This window comes from Lemur catta, chromosome 16, assembly GCF_020740605.2.
Source record: "Lemur catta isolate mLemCat1 chromosome 16, mLemCat1.pri, whole genome shotgun sequence".
Lineage (NCBI taxonomy): Eukaryota > Metazoa > Chordata > Mammalia > Primates > Lemuridae > Lemur > Lemur catta.
This window is the reverse complement of record NC_059143.1, coordinates 7,897,043-7,914,863: the sequence shown is the minus strand read 5'-3', so window position 1 is coordinate 7,914,863 and position 17,821 is coordinate 7,897,043. Positions and strand designations below refer to the sequence as shown.

Sequence of the window (17,821 nt, the reverse complement as noted above, 5' to 3'; positions counted from 1 at the left end):
AGGGTGCTATCTCTGTTTCCACTGGGGGACCCTATTCTGTCAAAATTGATGATTTCATTTTTTCGGGTATTATTAGTACTACTGCTGTTTGGGCTTATTCCTATAGTTCTGAAGCTATTTTCTACATCAAAATTAGAGTTTGCAACCAAGTGAAAATATTTCTCATAAATGTTTGCATAGTCTTCTAACATTTCCTATCCCAAATTGGAAAGTTGTTAGTATTATGCACTTTAAACAAATCCACTTTGTTTCTGAACTTGTTAAAATTCAGTAAGAGGGAAATATAAACAACCAGTTGTTGTCAAGATGAAATATTGAGTTAGTGCTAGATCTTTTATTATGACTTTTTGTTCCCAGTGGAAAGTTTAATTGAAATGAGTACTACTAAAAGTGTTACAGAAGACAGTGTCCAGGGCCACTAATTTCATTGTCAGGCCTGGAGCTAATGACTAAGAAAAGCTAGAAAGCCGGGAGAGAGTATTTAACACAGTCTGAGTTTCTTTGACTCTACTATGTTTAACATGTTTTTTTGAGACAGAGTCTCACATGTTGCCTGGGCTGGTCTCAAACCTGTTTGATGTTTTTTTTGTTTGTTTGTTTTTATTTTTGTTTCTGTTTTATCAGTGACTTAGATGCAGATGTAGAAATCATGCTCATCAAAGTTACAAATAACACAAATCTAGGTAGGATGACTACTATCTAAATGACCAGGGTAATGGGCTGGAGTGATGAACTAAAAACACAAGATGGGATTTAGGACAAACAGTCCTGATTTGGATTTGGAAAGTCACTTACCTTATTACAAAAGCAGGGCAGTGGCTCGATGGCAGTGGTATGAAAAACACCTATGGGATTTCAGACTCACTGAAAGCTTTGAATGGATCAGCATCCTGCCTGGACTTTTGAAAAGAGGACAACATGGTCAAGGGTCTGTTGAATTCTGAACATCTACTAGGGTGGTAAAAACGTTGAAAACCTTCTAGCAGGAGGAATTTGAGGGAGGGGAGCAAAGCATGTTTTGCTTGGAAAAGTGAAGACTTAAAACATGACAGCTCTTTTCAAATAATCAGCTTTCCTGTGCAAGAGCTGATATTATTTTACCATTTCTTCATAGCATAGAGCTAAGATAAATGGGTATACATTGCAAGAAGTAGAGTTCAGGGCTTTTTAAGGTGGAGTCTTCTACATGGTGTAGGGATGCTTTACAGAATTCTGAGTGCTTATCTGTTGAGAGGCTGGCTGGCCAGGCAGGAGGCTGCAGAGTGGAAGCATTTGAATGGAAGTTGAACCTCTAATATCTGTTATCCCTCTGAGGTTGTACAATGGCTGTTTTACTTATCTTCTTGCCACCAGGGCATACATTGCAGCTATTGTGTAAAAATATCATTGAATTGGTGTTTTCTTGATGACAACTCATAATTCTCATCATTGGGAGGCAATTATAATTTTAAAAATTAATAGCATTATAGAATGGATAGTAGCATTTTCATAATAACTAACATGATCAGTACAATCCACTCACTTTCCCCATGTGAAGCATTGGGGAAAAGATCTGATGCTATAAAGAGTAACAGGAGACATTTAAGAGGATGTGGGTGGGACTTAAAATCATGACCACGCTGAATGCTGGTGGTGCTAGGACAGCAGAATTGCTGCATAGATACTGGCATTTTGTATTCTTTGTTTCTTTGTTTAAGGAGTTTCATTTCTACTACCAAAATTAAGCAGATGTTTACCACATTTACTTTTGAATTTATTTTTGCCTTTAAAACTTGTGTGGACTGTAAGTGAATTTGTCTCTCTTTTAATTTTGAGACCTCAAATCTCCAAAGTATTAAAAGTGAAACCTGTTTCTATGTTAGATTTTTTTGGACAGATTGTAATTTTTTTTCCTATTGAAAACACATTGTACACTTAAGGCAGTTCTGTTAAAGTTTCAAATATAAGATCAATTTTTCAAAATCCTGTACATCTGGAAAATAGGAATTTTAAATTTGCTTAGGTCTTACTTTCTATGGCTTCTGCCAACATTAGATTCCTTTTGGAGAACTGCATAACACAGCGGTGTGGATAAGGCATGACCAGTAGCACCCAGCGAGAGTCAGGTCCACAGTTCCTGAGCAGAAAGGTCCAATCAAATGTAGTTTGGCATCAAGTAGGTATAGTTTTCCTGCAGGCATTGCAGCTTATTCTAGAAGTTTGTTTTTTATTTACGTTACTTTTCATTTTTTTTACATTTTAGGTGGTTGCCTCTTTGATGAGCCATACAGCACATGTGGATATAGTCAAGCTGAAGATGATGACTTCAATTGGGAGCAGGTGAACACCTTGACCAAACCAACTTCTGATCCATGGATGCCATCAGGTTTGCTTTTAGTTTTAAGTCTTCTTTTTAAAATAAAAGGCACACAAGGGTCTTGTTCATTCCATGTTCACTGGATATTGGTTGGATGAGTGAAGGTATTGATTGGTGTTTGAGTGTGTCAGTCAAAGTAGGGTTTGCCGGTGAGGGTGATACAGTGAAGAGGACTGGTTATAGGAGTTTTAACTACGATCCCTTTGAAGCCTAAGTTTACTCTGTCTTTGGGTACACCTTAGCTAGATTAATGGGCATTGGCCAATTGATTCTTCTCTGAGCAGCAGATATTGGAAGTTGATTGATGTCTCTTCCGGCAAATGTGTGTAATGGCTGGAACTCTGGTTGAAGAATACAAATAACAGTCTCCATCTGTCCCGGATAGGAGGTGGCTTAACCTTTCTCCCTCAGGGGCTCACTTGGCACCTGGGAGATCTAGGAGGATGTCCAGTGATCTTGAAAGTGTTCTGAATATAAAATGGTGATGCATATATGTGGATATTTTTTCCACTGTAGAAGAGCTTAGTGAATTTCCTGATGAGTGAAAGACATGTGTTCTGTTGCACGCCAGCAAGAATTTTACTCATTTGGAGGGAATAGTAGGAAGATGGTGATGAGTGAACTCTAATCACATTGGAATTTGAGCATTTCAATGGACCCTCATTTCAGGTTGTGCTGTTGGGCCTCCCTTTCAAATTTTATATCTGTAGATTTGTTGTACACACGGGATGATGAGTGTGCCCCATTCAGGATTCAAACTTTAAAACATGTTGTTCTGATTTGGATTTTAAATAAAATAACTTTTACAGTTTTATGACTATAAAGGTTTTCATTAATGCCCCTAATTGTGGGAATAATTACATTTAGTAAGTACTCTCCTAAAGGTAGCTTTTAAACATGACATAGAGTTAAGCGTTGTTCTCACTAAGCTTTAGCAGTTGTGATGCCCACTGTGCTCCTGCCCTCTCTTTCCCACGATTAACTCCTTTGACTTCAAAGAAGGGAGCATTGAGCTCTTTAGCGCTATGGCTTTACCAGACTTCAAAACCTTTCCAGCTCTTGGTTATTTCCCTACAGCTCACATTCTCCTTTGTTGTCTCTCCTGTTCTCTTGTATGTGCGTGTGCTTTTGAATATGCCTGTGTTTGAATCATCAGTACATTTTAGTTGGTTTTCCAATTTCCAGTTCCTTCTTCCATTCTTGTCAGTGATGGGGACAGGGAGGAGAACACAGCCGTGCTGTGCTCCCATCGTGCTGTCCCTTTTCCCAAACAGGTTTTTCACTCTGGAGGCTTTTTGGTCTTCTCCTGCCATCTTAAGAGTATCCAGCCTGTCCAGAAAGGCTGGGCTGGCTCAGGCCCTGGGAGTGGGGAGGGCCCTTAGAATTAGTCCCGATGGATTTCTCCACAAGCACTCACTCATTCTTACTTTGTATATCATCTTATTTGATGAAAAATTTGTAATTTTTCACATTAGGTAGTTGATTTTATTATTGATTATCTTTAGATTGAAGCACGACTTGGAAAAATTAATTTTTAAAAAGAAGCCCAAGTATTGCAGAATCTTCTTTAGCCTCTGCTGATTCTATTTTTGGCACAAGATAATCCACCTCCCTTGATAAAGGAGGCCAGAGGAATCCCTTCTTGTCACCCTGTCCTTTGCTGCTTTGTCATGTCTCATACTACCATCTCAGACTAAGTTGTCCACTTTTAAAATAGAGAGAGGATGGGTTTCTAGCAGAGGCCATTAAAACAACGGTGATCAAGCTCAGAGCCCAGGAGTATCCTGGAGCAACCGGTTAAGTAATTGAAGGAACAAAGGGGATTGGTTTTGCAAATATATGGCTTTTGAAGGCTCTTCTGGCTTGGGAAGAATGAAGTGGGGCTATGCACATGTTTTGCTTTAATTTTTTCTGCTTCTGTTGACTAATAGAATACATGGTGATTAATATTTGGCCTTTATAGCTTAAGGTCTCTATATGTTGCATCTTCTAACACTTTTGTCAGGTCCATCTGTTTTCTGATAGCTACAAAAGGTATGCCCTGCCCCCCCCCCACACACACTCATTGTTGGCCATGTGGGTGGTTTGGGTGTAGCATGTCAGTGAGGAAAGGGAAGGCTCCGCAGTCCCCTACCCTCTGACTATCCTTATGTGCATGGGTGCAGATGAGATTTCTGAAAATTGATAGTTGTTCCATCGGACGAAATTTTTTGTCATAATAGAGAACTGCAAATACTGGTATTTCTTTTTCTATTACTCATTAAACGAACTTTAGTCTTAAAAATTTTTTGAGCCTTAGATATGCTAAACATCATGCTAATTACTTTCAGAGATGAAGGATTATAAGAAATGATTTTCTCTTTATGAACTTTTACCTACTTGGGAAAAAGTTACAGAAATACAGTTAGTGAACAATCTATAAGAAAATGATACATAATTAAGTGTGGTATAGACTGGAAATGTTCTATGAGCCCTTTTCTTAGTGTTAGCCCAATACATTATAAAAGGATGTAGAGTTGTGCCCAGCTGACTTATCTGTCCAAAGTGAGAAGTTAAATTCTCAGTGCAATATTGTTAGAAATAGGGAAATATCATATTATAATCTTACATATACTATTCTAAAATAGGGATTTTAAAACTGAGTTTCTCACATATATGTATATATACACCCATGTATATACAAACACAACCATGTGTTTTAAAATACTACTTAGTTTCAAGAGTTTTCTCCTTTTCCTTCTTTTTCTTATCCATTTCATCTTCTTCCTTTTCCATCAATGTGTGCAACGTGACTTATTCCTTTCAAAAACAGATTCCAAAGCTGGTCCTCTCATGCTAAAACAGAAATTAATTTTATGAATTTCTCAGGGTGAATGTGTGACAAAATCAGATAGAACCATAGCTTTCTGAGGGTTGATTTTTTTAAATCTTTACTATATCACTGGATTTGTTCTTGCATGTGCCTGAATATGTGGTCCTGTAATGCCTTAGATCAAGAGTTGGCAAACTATGTCCCACTGGTCAAGTCTAGTTTGCTGCCAGGTTTTGTGTGGCTTATAAGTTAAGAATGTTTTTTACATTTTTAAATGGTTGGAAAAACCCCAAAAGAATTATAATATTTTGTTACACATGAAATTCAAATTGCAGTGTCCACAAACAAAGTTGTGTTTTGTTTTGCTTTGTTTGCTTAGTTTTGTTTGAGACAGAGTCTTGCTGAGTTGCCTGGCTAGAATGCAGTGGTGTCATAGCTCACAGCAACCTCAAACTCCTGGGCTCAAGAGATTCTCCTGGCTCAGCCTCCTGAGTAGCTGGGACTACAGATGCATGCCACCACATCCAGCTAATTTTTCTATTTTTAGTAGAGAGAGGGTCTTGCTCTTGCTCAGGCTGGTCTTGAACTCCTGGCCTCAAGCAATCTTCCCACCTCAGCCTCCCAGAGTGCTAGGATTACAGGTGTGAGCCACCATGCCTGGCCATAAACAAAGTTTTATTGGTACACAGCCATACCCATTTATTTAAATATTGTCTGTGGCTAGTTTCAAGCTACAGGCAGAGTTGAATAGTGACAGAGACCATTTGGTCCACAAAGTCTAAGATATTTGCTCTTTGGCCCTTTATAAAAAATGTTGCCAATCCTTGTCTTAGACCATTTTGGCATCAGCATATAATTGTTGTTTTGGACTCTTGGTTTATATTGTTATTTCCTGTATTTATGTTTATTAATACACAAGCATTTCACATTTTATTTCATTTTCAGATTGTGTGTTTTCCAAATAATTGGGCTACTAAAATCCTTAAGAAAAAAGAACATGATTAGGGATTTTCTCTATCTTTCCCTTAAATTTGCTATCTGTTGAAAAAGCATTGTGATTTTCTTTATTTTTTATACCAAAATCTTTGTCATACTACTGTAATTCTGATAAGCAAATAATCTATCAAGATGAATTTAAAAGTTATGACAGTGGGAGACTAAAATTTTTACTCCAATTTCTAGCTTTTTACTTATTCTGTGTCCTTTTTTCAGTCAGTGGTCCAGTGTGTAGTATTTGTTTCTCCGTGTCTTCATGTGTGAGGTTATTTTTAACCACATTTTTAAAATTTAAATACTGTTTGGAACCTTATGCAAGCTGCTTGATCACTACTCTGAGGCTGTGATGTTAGCTCTGGAAATATATATTTAGGGCAAATAAATGCCAAATGCCATTTAAATTTTTGTATTTCAAGTCAACACTTACAGTAGTTTAAACTTTTGCAGCTAGCTCTGAACTCTAACAATTTTCTTGATGGTGAAACTATGCTAAACCTGGTTTCTCTTTTATTGGTTAAATGTGTGGTTTATTTCATATCAGTTGATCTTCTCCATTAGCAATGGGGCAATTTCTTAAACTTTATCATAGGAATACTACTTTGAGCACAAGATTCTTGATTAAGAATCCAAATACTAACCTGGTACATTGTATAATTATCACACAGATGAAGAAGTGTTTTATGATGTAAGAACAACTATATGATTTGACAACGGTAGATTTTTAAATATTTTGTTACTGTGTAATATTTGTACCTTCATAGTACAGTTGTATAAAATTCATATATATTTAATACATTCTATATCTTAAGTATAAAAATATGACCCTGTTTTATAAAAAAGAAAGAAAACATTAAACACTGTCTTGTCCATGGTATTGACAACATATAGGTAGCTTATAACCATAGCTATTTGATACTCATAGAATTGACATTTATTTATACCCCATGTTGTTCCCTTAAGTTAAACCATACCTCTAAAAAGGCTGTAATTAAGTGAAATCGTATCCCAGTGTTGGGAAAACATAACTCTCTTCATACTTTTCCAGGTAGAATAGCATGCGACTATGTAGGATTCATTTAGCTTTCCATGTCTTAGTTTTCCATGTTGGGAATTGAGAATGGTGTTGCTGATTTTCATGGAGAGGCTGTGACTAAGAATTGAATCATGTCTGTCGGTGCCTACATGCAAGGCAGAGAGGCAGGCGTTCCGGGATGGAGCAACAGTGTGTACTCTTAGTGTGATGACCCAGAAAATAGAAAAATGACTACGTATATTTGTTTAGAGTCAATTTCACATTTGGGATAGAAGACGGATTGACAGACAGAGTAATTGAAGTTTTCCTTTGGGTGCATTTATCAGGCATATTTTCCCGGTGCTAGGGAAACCTTCCCTATTTATTCACACTTCAGGGCTTATGCAGGGCTTAGTGAGTAAGGAAGAGAAGATGACTATGGGCTTGAAAAGACATTTTACCCCCTAAATTGCAGTGTGTATCCAGGGAGAAATATTTTTGGTACAGAATATTCAGACAGTTGTCTAATTATCTCATTCATTCTTTCAATCAGGCAACATCAATGGATATTTATTAAACACCTGCTGTGTGCTAGGTATTGTTATAGATGCTCGAGATTCTTCATTGAGAGAAACTAATAAAGATGCCCTCCTCAGTGCACCTCACATTCTCAGTCTGATAAGATCCTTCTCAGATGGGCAAAAGATTATATGCTATAATACCATGTTTTCCCTCATTTATTAATGTTTCTGGTGGTGAATATTTAAAAGGTAATCCAAAATCCACCTGATCAGACCCAGTACACCAAAGCATCACATTTAGCTTTTCTATATGCTTTGTCCCTTAAAAAAGTAAAACAAAAGCAACAGCAAAAAGTCTGAGTGCAGTGGCTTACACCTGTAATCCTAGCACTTTGGGAGGCTGAGGCAAGAGGATCACTTCAAGCCATGAGTTTGAGACCAGCCTGAGCACAAGCAAGACCCAGTCTCTGCCAAAAACCAGAAAAATTATCCAGATGTGGTGGTGTACACCTGTAGTCCCAGCTGCTTAGGAGGCTGGGGCAAGAGCATTGCAGGGGCCCAGGAGTGTGAGGTTGCAGTGAGCTATGATGATGCCACTGTACTCTAACCTGGGTGACAGAATGAGACCCTGTCTCAAAAAAAAAAAAAATCTAAATTGTAGGTAAGTAGCCACTCAGTACTTCGTGACCAGTCTGCCTTATGAAATAAGTAATCTTGTATATAAATGACATTGAGCAATTGACAACATTTGCTTTTTTGCTGTATATAATTTGATCCTCATGGTGGTTCTGGGAGATTGGGTGGCATTATCCTCATTTTACACCATAGGACAAGGAAAACTTGACCCAGGCTTATAGGTGAGGAAGGCAGCCTCCACTTTTGTTCTGAGTATTCTTGAGCGATCTTCCCATGTGAGTGCATGCATCTAGATGATGAAGGGGCCAGCTTTAATCCAAGTACATCCATTTGGATCTTCTCAAATGGACATGCAGACTGTCTACCATGGGGGCTGCATGCCCTGCTGGGGTCAGCTGCAGGCTCTACCACTGCCGTGTAGCTGTTGACCTGGGGCAAGTTCTGAAGCTCTCGGTTTTACAGTCTTCTCATCTGTAAGATATTATAGTTCTTTATGTTTGTGGAGTGACTACTGCTATAGCTAGGACCATGGTAGAGTTTCTATCCTCTTAAAGATTAAATTCCACAGAGGAAGAGGCATTGTGCTGAAAAACAGAGAGAATATACTGTAATAGTGGGCAGTGCAAGGAGCCATAAAGATAAACTAAATCAAGATAAGGGCTTAGAGAGCAATGGGTATGGCAGACAGCTTTTCCGAGGAGGCTGTCTTTGAACAAAGACCTGACTCTGGGCAGAGCCAGGGGGCCACGGAGGCTGAGTGATCCTGGGGAGAGAAGGGCAGGAGCAGAGCCCTAAGGAGGGCTGTGCTGTGCTGGAGGGAGTGGGGTCATATCATGTAGCACCCTGAAAGCCACAGGGAGATGCTTAGAACCTACCTCATAGGGTTGTTGACCAGATGAGACCCAATAATTCACATCAGGAGCTAAGCCTCGTACCCGGCCAAGCACAATGTTCAATAAATATACTCCTGTTATTATTTAGTAATTTTTCAGGGGAAATTTGGTATGAATTGATCTCTTAGCTTAATTTTGACTCTCCACGAAGTGGGCAGTTTATGCCAGATTCCTATTTTTTCTTCTAAATGATACCAGATATGAAATAGGAATATAGATCTTCATATAATTTTTGAGTGGATTAAAAAACAAACACAAACCAAAAGAAGCCCATTAAAATACTAACAATATTTTTATCAGGATGGTAGGCTTTGAGGTAATGGTTCTGTTTCTATCTGCCGCATTTCCTTTACCTTTATAATAAAAATTAGCACGTAAAATGATTTGGTGGTGGGCCTCGTGTTTGGCATTATTTTACTTGATTCTGAATATTTTCAGTCACTGAACCCATGAAATGAAAACAGTTTTCTTGTCCTTCGTTGAATATCTGACTGAAGTTTTTTCCATGCTGAGGTCCCTGCCTGACGTCCAGATGTAACATAATCACTAATGAACATTCGCCCTCCCTCGATCTTACTCAAATCACCTTAGCGAGGCTTAGAATGAGTTTCCAGTTAGCTTTTAAACTGTGAATGAGGAGACACAGTGAAAGAAATTGGACTGGAGTTGTATTCTGTCAGCAGTTTCAAGTTACAAAATTATAACAACTTTTGATGATAATGAAAACAACAAACCATTTCAGATCAGTGATCTGTGGGAAACTCTTACACACCACCAGGCTACATAGCCTGGTTTCCACATGCGTGTGAACAAATGCACGCCGCACAGTGGCCCTCACTGTGCTGGGAGCACACGTGGGTGTGAGGGCCACCACGGCGCCACATGCTCAGTGATGGACTGAACGTGATGGCACTCATGTCACGTGAATGAGGAAAGAAACAAGGATTTTAGTTATTGAATTATCCAGGTTTTTGTTTTGTTTTGTTTTCTTGCCCCATTTAAAAAAATTGTGGTAAAATATACGTAGTGTAAAATTTAACCATTTTTAAGTGTACAGTTCAGTGAGTTATGTACCTTCACATTGCTGTGCCGCCATCACCACCATCCGTCTCCAGAACTTCTGCGTCTTCCCTCAGCTGGAACTCTGCGTCCGTTAAACAACAGCCCTGCATCCCTCCAGCCCTGGAACTCTGCATCCGTTAAACAACAGCCCTGCATCCCTCCAGCCCTGGAACTCTGCATCCGTTAAACAACAGCCCTGCATCCCTCCAGCCCCTGGCAACCACCGCTCCGCTTTCCGTTTCTGTGAATTTGCCACTCTAGGTACCTTTTATAAGTGGAGTCACACAGGGTTGTTCTTTTGTGTCTGGCTTGTTTCACTGAGCAGAATGTTTTTAGTGATTCAGTTTTTCTGTGCAAAGACTTTCAGAGATTAAGGCAGTCATTCTTTAAAAAGTGTTTTGATTTTTAATATCTCACTATTTTAAGGTGGCCAATGTAAGCCATTGTATTATGTATGACCACTTATTTCAGTTATTTATATTTAGTGTTCAACAAATGTTTTCCTTTAAATTTGTTGAAAATTTCTGATGGCTAATTGAAAACTTACAAAACATAAGAATAGTGACTAGCTGTTTTTTAAATATTTGTTAAAAAGTTTACAGATTAGCCTGTGTATATAAAAATGTGTTTTAATAGTTTTATTTCTTTATTTCCTGTAAAAAAATGTACCAGATGACATGATAAGGGCTATGTGAAGCCAAGTAATGGAATAAATATATAGGCCAGTCACTAGCCTCTGAGTAGAGGATGGGGTGAAAGGTGGGAGAGGTGAGGACCAGGGCGATTGGTGATGGGGTGGTGACTACACCCAGCCCAACACCATTGCGCTGAGGATGTGGTCAGCCCTCACGTCCCGTGTGTTCCACGTGCTGGGCTCCACAGCGCAGGGCATTCGTGCTGAGCAGGGCCAGGTTATTGGAATGAAGGAGCCCACCTTGGCAATAAGAGTCAGGAAAAGGGACAAGGAGTTCTGATGTGATATTCAGAGACAGTCGCTCAGTCTTTGGAGTGCAGATTCCTGATAAGACTGCAGAGGGGGCTGCGGGTGGGGATGGGGCTGATTTGAAAACAGTTTCTCTAAAGACCAAAAAGCCCAAGGCCTGGAAAGACTTGGCACTTGGGTCCAGGGCCGTTGGACAATAGCCTGTCTTCACGTGGTGTGGGATCTTTGGCGTCACGAGGGTGTGGAGTGGGCTGTTCTGTGCTGGCTGGCAGGCGCACTGACAGGTGAACGGTGGCCTTAGAGGATCCCTCCCACTGATTCAGGATGGAGATGCTGCGTGGCCTGAGGGTTCTGGTTCACCACGTTCTTGTTCTTCCTACGTCAGACCAGATCATCACAGGATCCCCCTTACTCACCTCCTGGACTTTCCATGGTCCAAGAAATCGAAGCCCTGAATAAATTTATATAAAAAATCATTAGGTCCAGATTATTCTTTTTACCTTAAGACCAGGAAGAAATGGAAGTTCCTTCCTACTGTGAAAGTTGATCATACATGTTAGGTCATTCTTGTCATAACCAACTAAAACAGTCAAGAAGTTGGGGGGAAAAGGCACTCAGGACACATAATGTTGCTCCCAAAATCATAATTCTCTGCAAGCCTGGCTGCTGAAACTGCTTTCTGTAACCTGAAACCGGTTTTATCTAATACTTGCTGAAATGACCTGTTGTAACTTAAGACTTTAAGCTTTTACTCACTGCCATAGCTCACCAATCAGAACTCTTAGAGCTCTCAGCTCCCCAGAACGTTACTGGTGCCAAAGAACTCTCTCAAAGAGCAAAATGTAACATTTCTCTTTTTTTATAAAACCTCCATCCTTCTCTTTGTTCTTTAGATATAGGGATCTGCATGTATGCCCCAAATTGCAATTCTTTCTTCCCAAATAGAATGTTAAATTTAGAGACTCATTTCTACATTGTTATTTTGACTTGGACACTGCTTTGTGCCAGAGGCACCGTTGCAGGCACTGGGGATGTGGTGATTTAGCAGCCCGCAGTCTTCAGGACATGTGGAAGTGGCGTGGTACGTGAGTGCTCCATTTGGCTGCTCTGAGCCTGATGAGGCTGCTACCCAGGTGGATGCCAGTGGGGTTGAGAGCAAGTGGAGGGCTTCCAGGAGGCAGTGGCACCCAAGATGGGGCACAAGAACTTGAGGAGTGAGGCCTAGGCCGGTGGGAACACCAGGCAGAGGAACATCCTGTCCAAAGGCAGTAAGGGGTGGGGAGGGAGCACAGGTGTGCATTAGGCTGCCTGGGAAGCTGCATGTAATTCAGGGAACTACCAACCACGTAGAATGGGAAGAGGAAGAGACAAGGTGCTGGAGAAAAGACTATCTTCAAGGCTCACTAGTGAAGGATATGAAGGAAAAGAGTGATTTGATGGCTGATTTCTGGCAAAGGAGGAGAAAATAAAATATTTAACTGAGTATATGTAGAGGAAAACTCAAAATTTCTGGTAAGAGTATATCAAGAAAAGATGTAATAAGGAAATGTGGTTAGTAGATAAGTACCACAAAATATGAATATGTGGGAGAACCCCCTGTTCTTGGGAGATTCAGGCCAATATGTTGAAAGATATAAGCGTTAGGATGTCTGTATAGAAAAAAAGTGTGTGTGTATGTTTAGAGACAGAGCATGTACAAATGCGGTAAGATGTTAATGATTAAGTCTAGATGAAGTGTGTATTTATTATATTACTTTTTCAAATTTTCCATACTTTTGAAGCTAAGCAAAATTTGCAGCATAAATGTGGGGCAACAAAGGCATAATTGAGGTACACTGACTTAATGCCATGCCAAGGCGATTTTTATCTATTAGTGCATTTTAGGCAAAATATTACCTTGTCAAATTGCATTGAAAATACGTTTATTTAAAAAACTCAGGTTGAACCACATCTTCACTTTCTGAGCATATTGTGATGATCATTGATATTACTGGAGAGGTTTAGCAGAGCTGATAGACTTGTGTAACACCATTTGGAGTCACTAACTTTAAGGGATATAATTTTAGGACTTTCTAAAATAGGAAAATGCTTTATGCTTCAGGGGGTGTCTCATATATAAAGATCATTATCCTATTGGTAGATATTTTGGTGGTTAACTGAAACTTTGTGGGAAGAGGCATAAGGAATTATTAAATTTTATTTTTGGATATGTGCTTGCATTCATTTGTATCCTATCCATAATATGGGCTGAATACAGAAAAAATTTATAAGAATTTCTTGGCAGACTCCACTAAATGGTTGTTCAACTCATTATTTTAAATAAGTGGCCTTTAATACATAGTTAACTGATATTTATTCTAGGAGATTGTGATGAATTATATCTTAAAGTGGTATTTAAAAGCTTAAGTGGTTGATAGAGAAATAAATATGGCTATTTAATTAATTGTCTGCTGGACAATTGTAATGCCCGTATCTGGTGGGCGGACAAATTGAAACAACTGATTATGCAGCAGTAAAGTGTCTGAGCTTGATATGTGGGGTAGCATATTAATAAAGTGGCACTTTTAGAGAGGATGTCACTGAAAATTTGTTTTTCAAATGACCAGTCCTTATTAGTGTGCTTCAGGTTCTCTAATATGGGGTTGTTTCTTAATGGTATATTTCCTTGTTCCTTCTAAGAAACTTGAAAAAGGTATCTTTTATATTTATTCTGTTATCTGTAGAAAATATATAAAATATTGAAATACTTGGCATAAGACTTGAAGGTACAGATTGGGTTCGATGCAGTGCTTTTTAAAGTAAACATAAATCAATGAGACTTCTGGTAGACATCTTGGGAAATTATGCAATCCCTTGTGTTCCTTTTCATGATACTTCCTCTTTCCATTCCTTCTGAATTTACAGCTTGTCCTGTTAGATGCACACCTTGTGGAAATGGTGTCACCTCCCTAATTGTACTCTATAAACAAAACATCTCTTAGTCCTGTGGTGGTCCTGGCTTGCCGTGGAGTGACAGGCTGCAATTTACCAGTAGGTCAGCAGCTGAGCTGATGACAAGTGACCTTTTTAACACTGCAATCAATGCTTGTTATTTGGAAAACAAAATGATACAGTTTGTATTTTTTAGCAGATGGGTCATTAGGTCAATCCTCCATTGACATGTGAATTTGTTACTTGGGCTGGAGGAGTCAGTTCAGATAGGAATGTTAATTTATTTGAATTGATCTGGGTCCTGCTCTTATAAAAAGGTGTTGGACATTTGTTGATGGCACAAATTATTATAAATAATTGGTTTTACACGTCAAAGGCTTTTAGAGTGCCTGTTTTACACAATAGCATTATACACTAGCAAGTATTCACCATAATATATTTTGTTTACACTTGATGTTTCTCAATTGTTTTGAAAAAAAATCAAGTGAGCTTGTATCATATTTAACTAGTCTCTCCCCACATGTTTTCTGATATGTGTTTTGTGAGGCCCCATGAAGAGTCAGGAGGGTGAATAACTTCTGGAAAAGATGCCAGGAGGAAATTAGCTGCCTTATATAAGAGATAGCCCTTGTGGTAGTGAGTAGTGTTGTTCAGTAGCTGCTTTCAGCTTTTACCTTCTAGAAACGTGGGAAGTTTGTGCATCTCTGTTGCCTTTGATTTAGATGTTACCCCACCTGCTTTGGCTGGTGAAATATGAATGGAGGTGACCTGTGCCACTTTCAGGCAGAAGTTTCTAGAATCAGGATGAGAGTTACTGTGTTTTCTTCTCTGCCTTGGTGACTGTGGGAGCAATGAGATGCTTTTAGCTTTGCTACCTGAGTAAGGGAGATGTAGGAATGACTCCCCCGCACCCCCACATGCACACACACTCAGATGACTGCAATGGGCAGGTACCTGAGTGAGAAATACACTTTGTTGTGTTAAGCCACTGAGATTTTAGAGTTTTTTTTTTTTGTTGTTGTTGAATTGTTATCTCTTTGGTTTTAGGACCCCTTTATATGTGGGTAATATCTATTAATGTTTTCTGGATTAGAAATTAAAACTGAGAACATTTGAAAACACAAGAGTACATAAGCATCCATTCCACTGGGCTTAGGTATACCTGTGAGCAGTTGAGAGTGAAATGGGGATAATAAAGTCAAATAATGTCTTATTGTTATCATGAAAATAGTTTTGAGCATGTGGCCTCCCTCAGTAAGTCTCAGTGACTTCCAGGGTCCCTGGAAGACACTTTGAGAACCACTGACCTAGGCCATCCTAAGTGCTATGCCTATCTTGGTGATTTAAAGGCTCAGGGGGTTGAGAAGGAAAAGAAAGAAGGGAAAAAGATTTTGGAAGCATTGCAAAAGGATATCCGTGAACGTTATAATTCACATTTTCAATAACGTTCTGTTATTGCGGGTAGTCCTTCTTTACACTAACAAATACCCATTTCACTAGAGTATCAAATGAAATAATACACATAAAATTACCTTGTATGAAGCCACATAATTCTATGTGAATATTATTAATTCTATGAAGGTAGAGTTTATGAAATCTTTTGCTCTAGAAAAATTGAAAATACGATTAATATTCATATACTTGAAATTGGGTGTAGCCTTTCTGGAAGATAGAGGGTTGGATAAAGTGAATTATTTAAACTTATTCATATATGAGTGAGCCTACCTAAATTTATTCAGTGGTGCTGCTTCTGAGATTTTAAAGTGTGGAACTGTCATTCATATATATATGTGTATATATATATATATGTGTGTGTGTGTATATGGTCATAATAAAATAATTTCTACCCCTTTTATTATGAAGTGTATGGTGACAGAGTGATATAAAGATGGCTAAACATGTTTCAGGGAGACTTGGAAATTGCAATTGATGGAAATTTCATATGAATGGGTAACAAATCCCACAGGTGAATTTACCGGTCACATGCCTTTCATCAATAGCCTGATTATGTAAGGTAACACATTTATTTCCAAAGATATGAGTTCTAACAGAATTTGCTAATATTTAAAGGCATGATACATAAATATTTTCCAAGTTTTATGTTAATATAGCCATGGAAAGGGTTACCAGGGGACTCTACTGATCTTTATAGATTTGTCCAGCTATTATAGGTAGTTAATATTTAAGCTGGAGGAAGAAGACATAGCAAATGACCTTTCTAGCTCTTTGATCCTCCTTTTCAGTAAATACTTAGGCAGTACCTCCTGTGGACAGGCTCTGTTTTTGTATTCTATGAGAAAAAGAATGTATCGGAGGACTTAAACACAAGATTTCTAAGGTCATAGATTTCTGAGCTCAGCATAGGAGGCCAATGCTTTACTTGACAGAAGATCAAGTACTGAAATAGAATAATGTACTGAATGGAAGCAAAGGAAATTAAATTCATGTAGTGGCATAGACTCACTAAGGATTAATTTCCTCTACTAATTGGCTACCCATTATTGTGGCTTTCTAAGCCTGGGACTCACTTTAGAAAGGGCCTGTTATCTGGAGTCCCTAGCAGGCTGAGAACACTAAAGAGATGTAATCAAGACAGCCAGAAGTCACCATCTGCCCATTTGCTCTGGTTGGCATCTTCAGGAAGCTGAAGATGTATCATTCTGCTTTCCCAAGTATAATTGTATTTGTGCAGGGAGGGGTTGCCTTCACTGAGAGACAATATATCTTTATAAAATGCCTGTATTTGGTTCATATATTGTTGACCCTGACACTGAAAAGAGAAATGGCATGCTATTTGTTTCATTTCAACCTTTAAGTAATAGTAGTCTATAGTTGTGATTAGTATGAGCAATCACATTTTCTTACCCCTGAAATGAAATGAGGTAGTGTTTTCTTTTCTCATTTAATTTATCTTGAATAAGAATTTTGATAAGCATTAAACCAAGTCACATTTTCAAATGTGGGTAATTCCTGAAGTCCCCCAGCAGGTGGAGACGTGTAGCTCTTCACTCCTTTAATGGGGCCTCTGCTTCCTGCCCCAGGTGACTTTGCTTGACTTCTAGTTCAGGTGCAGCCTTAGGCTTTGCAGATGAGCTAATGAATATGCCCTCCTGCACTTCTTTCCCTCCTCTTTTTGGCCCAGCTAAGAGTTCTTAGTTACTCCTCTGTTTCATAAGGTCTCTATCATTAGTGACCTTCCCTCTTAGACAAGAACAATATTTTCATTAATGGCATACTCACGGCAAAACACAGAACAGAGGATCCTCTGAGCTCCGCAGGAGCAGGTTTAAAACCCCATGTGAGCCTTTCACAGGCAACATCCTGCCCATGTTTTGATTTAGAGTAAATCCCAGGGGTCAGATCTTTTTTTCAGCCACTAGGGTAAACTTTGGTCACACATTTCTGAGGTCAGCATAGGGAGCAGAGAGAGGCTATCCTCATTTGCCTCCTTGCATACCCACTGACACAAAGAGAAAGGAATTTTGAAACAGCCTAACTTTCAAGGGGTTCTTCTGATTCAAGTGATTTTTTTTCTTTCCTCCCTGATTCACTTATATTATTAGTTCAAGTGTGTTGAAGAAGAGATCTCTAAGACTTCATCTTTGACAAATTCAATAAAACCTTTCAAAAATATTAAGTGGTATGAAATCCTTTAGAGT

At 38.9% G+C, this 17,821-nt stretch overlaps 1 protein-coding gene across 4 annotated transcripts in view; it reads left to right on the top strand.

The window, feature by feature from the left end:
* PTPRM (protein tyrosine phosphatase receptor type M) overlaps window positions 1-17,821 on the top strand; it is a 773,614-nt gene that overhangs the window by 166,489 nt on the left and 589,304 nt on the right. For all 4 annotated transcript variants that reach the window (XM_045527889.1, XM_045527892.1, XM_045527891.1 and 1 more), the window contains exon 2: window positions 2,243-2,365. In XM_045527889.1, coding sequence (XP_045383845.1) covers window positions 2,243-2,365 — 123 coding nt within the window. The remainder of the gene's footprint in view (window positions 1-2,242; window positions 2,366-17,821) is intronic.